The sequence below is a fragment of the Chiloscyllium plagiosum genome, chromosome 15 (genome assembly GCF_004010195.1).
Source record: "Chiloscyllium plagiosum isolate BGI_BamShark_2017 chromosome 15, ASM401019v2, whole genome shotgun sequence".
In the NCBI taxonomy this organism is placed as follows: Eukaryota; Metazoa; Chordata; class Chondrichthyes; order Orectolobiformes; family Hemiscylliidae; genus Chiloscyllium; species Chiloscyllium plagiosum.
This window is the reverse complement of record NC_057724.1, coordinates 59482559-59483083: the sequence shown is the minus strand read 5'-3', so window position 1 is coordinate 59483083 and position 525 is coordinate 59482559. Positions and strand designations below refer to the sequence as shown.

The window sequence follows — 525 nt, the reverse complement described above, 5'->3', positions numbered from 1 at the left end:
GGGGGTAGGGAGAGGAAGGCGAACCTGTAAAGGACACTGTTGCCGGCCTCCAGCCTCGCTCAATGACTGACTGACCGACCGCCCTCCAAAGCTGCTCACCTGATCGCTCTTCTTATCAAATCGGCACCCGGAGCTCCTCAGAGTGTAAGCTGAGCAGACGGGCTGTAAGAGGTAAACGAAACGGCGCCTCTGCAGCTGAGACCGACATCGCCCAGAGAACCAGAGCGCCGCCATCTTCAGCCCGCCCCGCTGCATTGTGGGAACATCAACACCACGTGACCAGGCCGCAGCGACATCAACAGGCACTATTCCAGAACTGCAATTGATGTCGCAACAATGTTCAGCAATTATAATACAGTATACAAGAACTGGTCATGTCTGCAATAAAACTCAGCATGACAATCAACATCATTATGGCTAGAATGTCCAGTGAGTTATGCTGGGTAACATTGCAACCAGTTACAATCATATTCAAAATTATTACTGTCTGCAATAATATTTAGCATTATTACAGCCTGCAATAAT

General features: G+C 49.1%; 1 protein-coding gene across 4 annotated transcripts in view; it reads right to left on the bottom strand.

Moving 5' to 3' along the window:
* The window catches only part of abcb7 (ATP-binding cassette, sub-family B (MDR/TAP), member 7), a 96269-nt gene extending 95994 nt beyond the window's left edge, over positions 1 to 275 (bottom strand). For 3 of the 4 annotated variants that reach the window (XM_043704996.1, XM_043704995.1, XM_043704997.1), the window contains exon 1: positions 100 to 274. In XM_043704996.1, the coding sequence (XP_043560931.1) occupies positions 100 to 255 (156 nt within the window). In that variant the 5' untranslated portion in view covers positions 256 to 274. Of the gene's footprint in view, positions 1 to 99 lie in introns of all 4 variants that reach the window. The other variant, XM_043704999.1, reaches the window with a different exon arrangement.
* Positions 276 to 525: the final 250 nt, after the last annotated feature.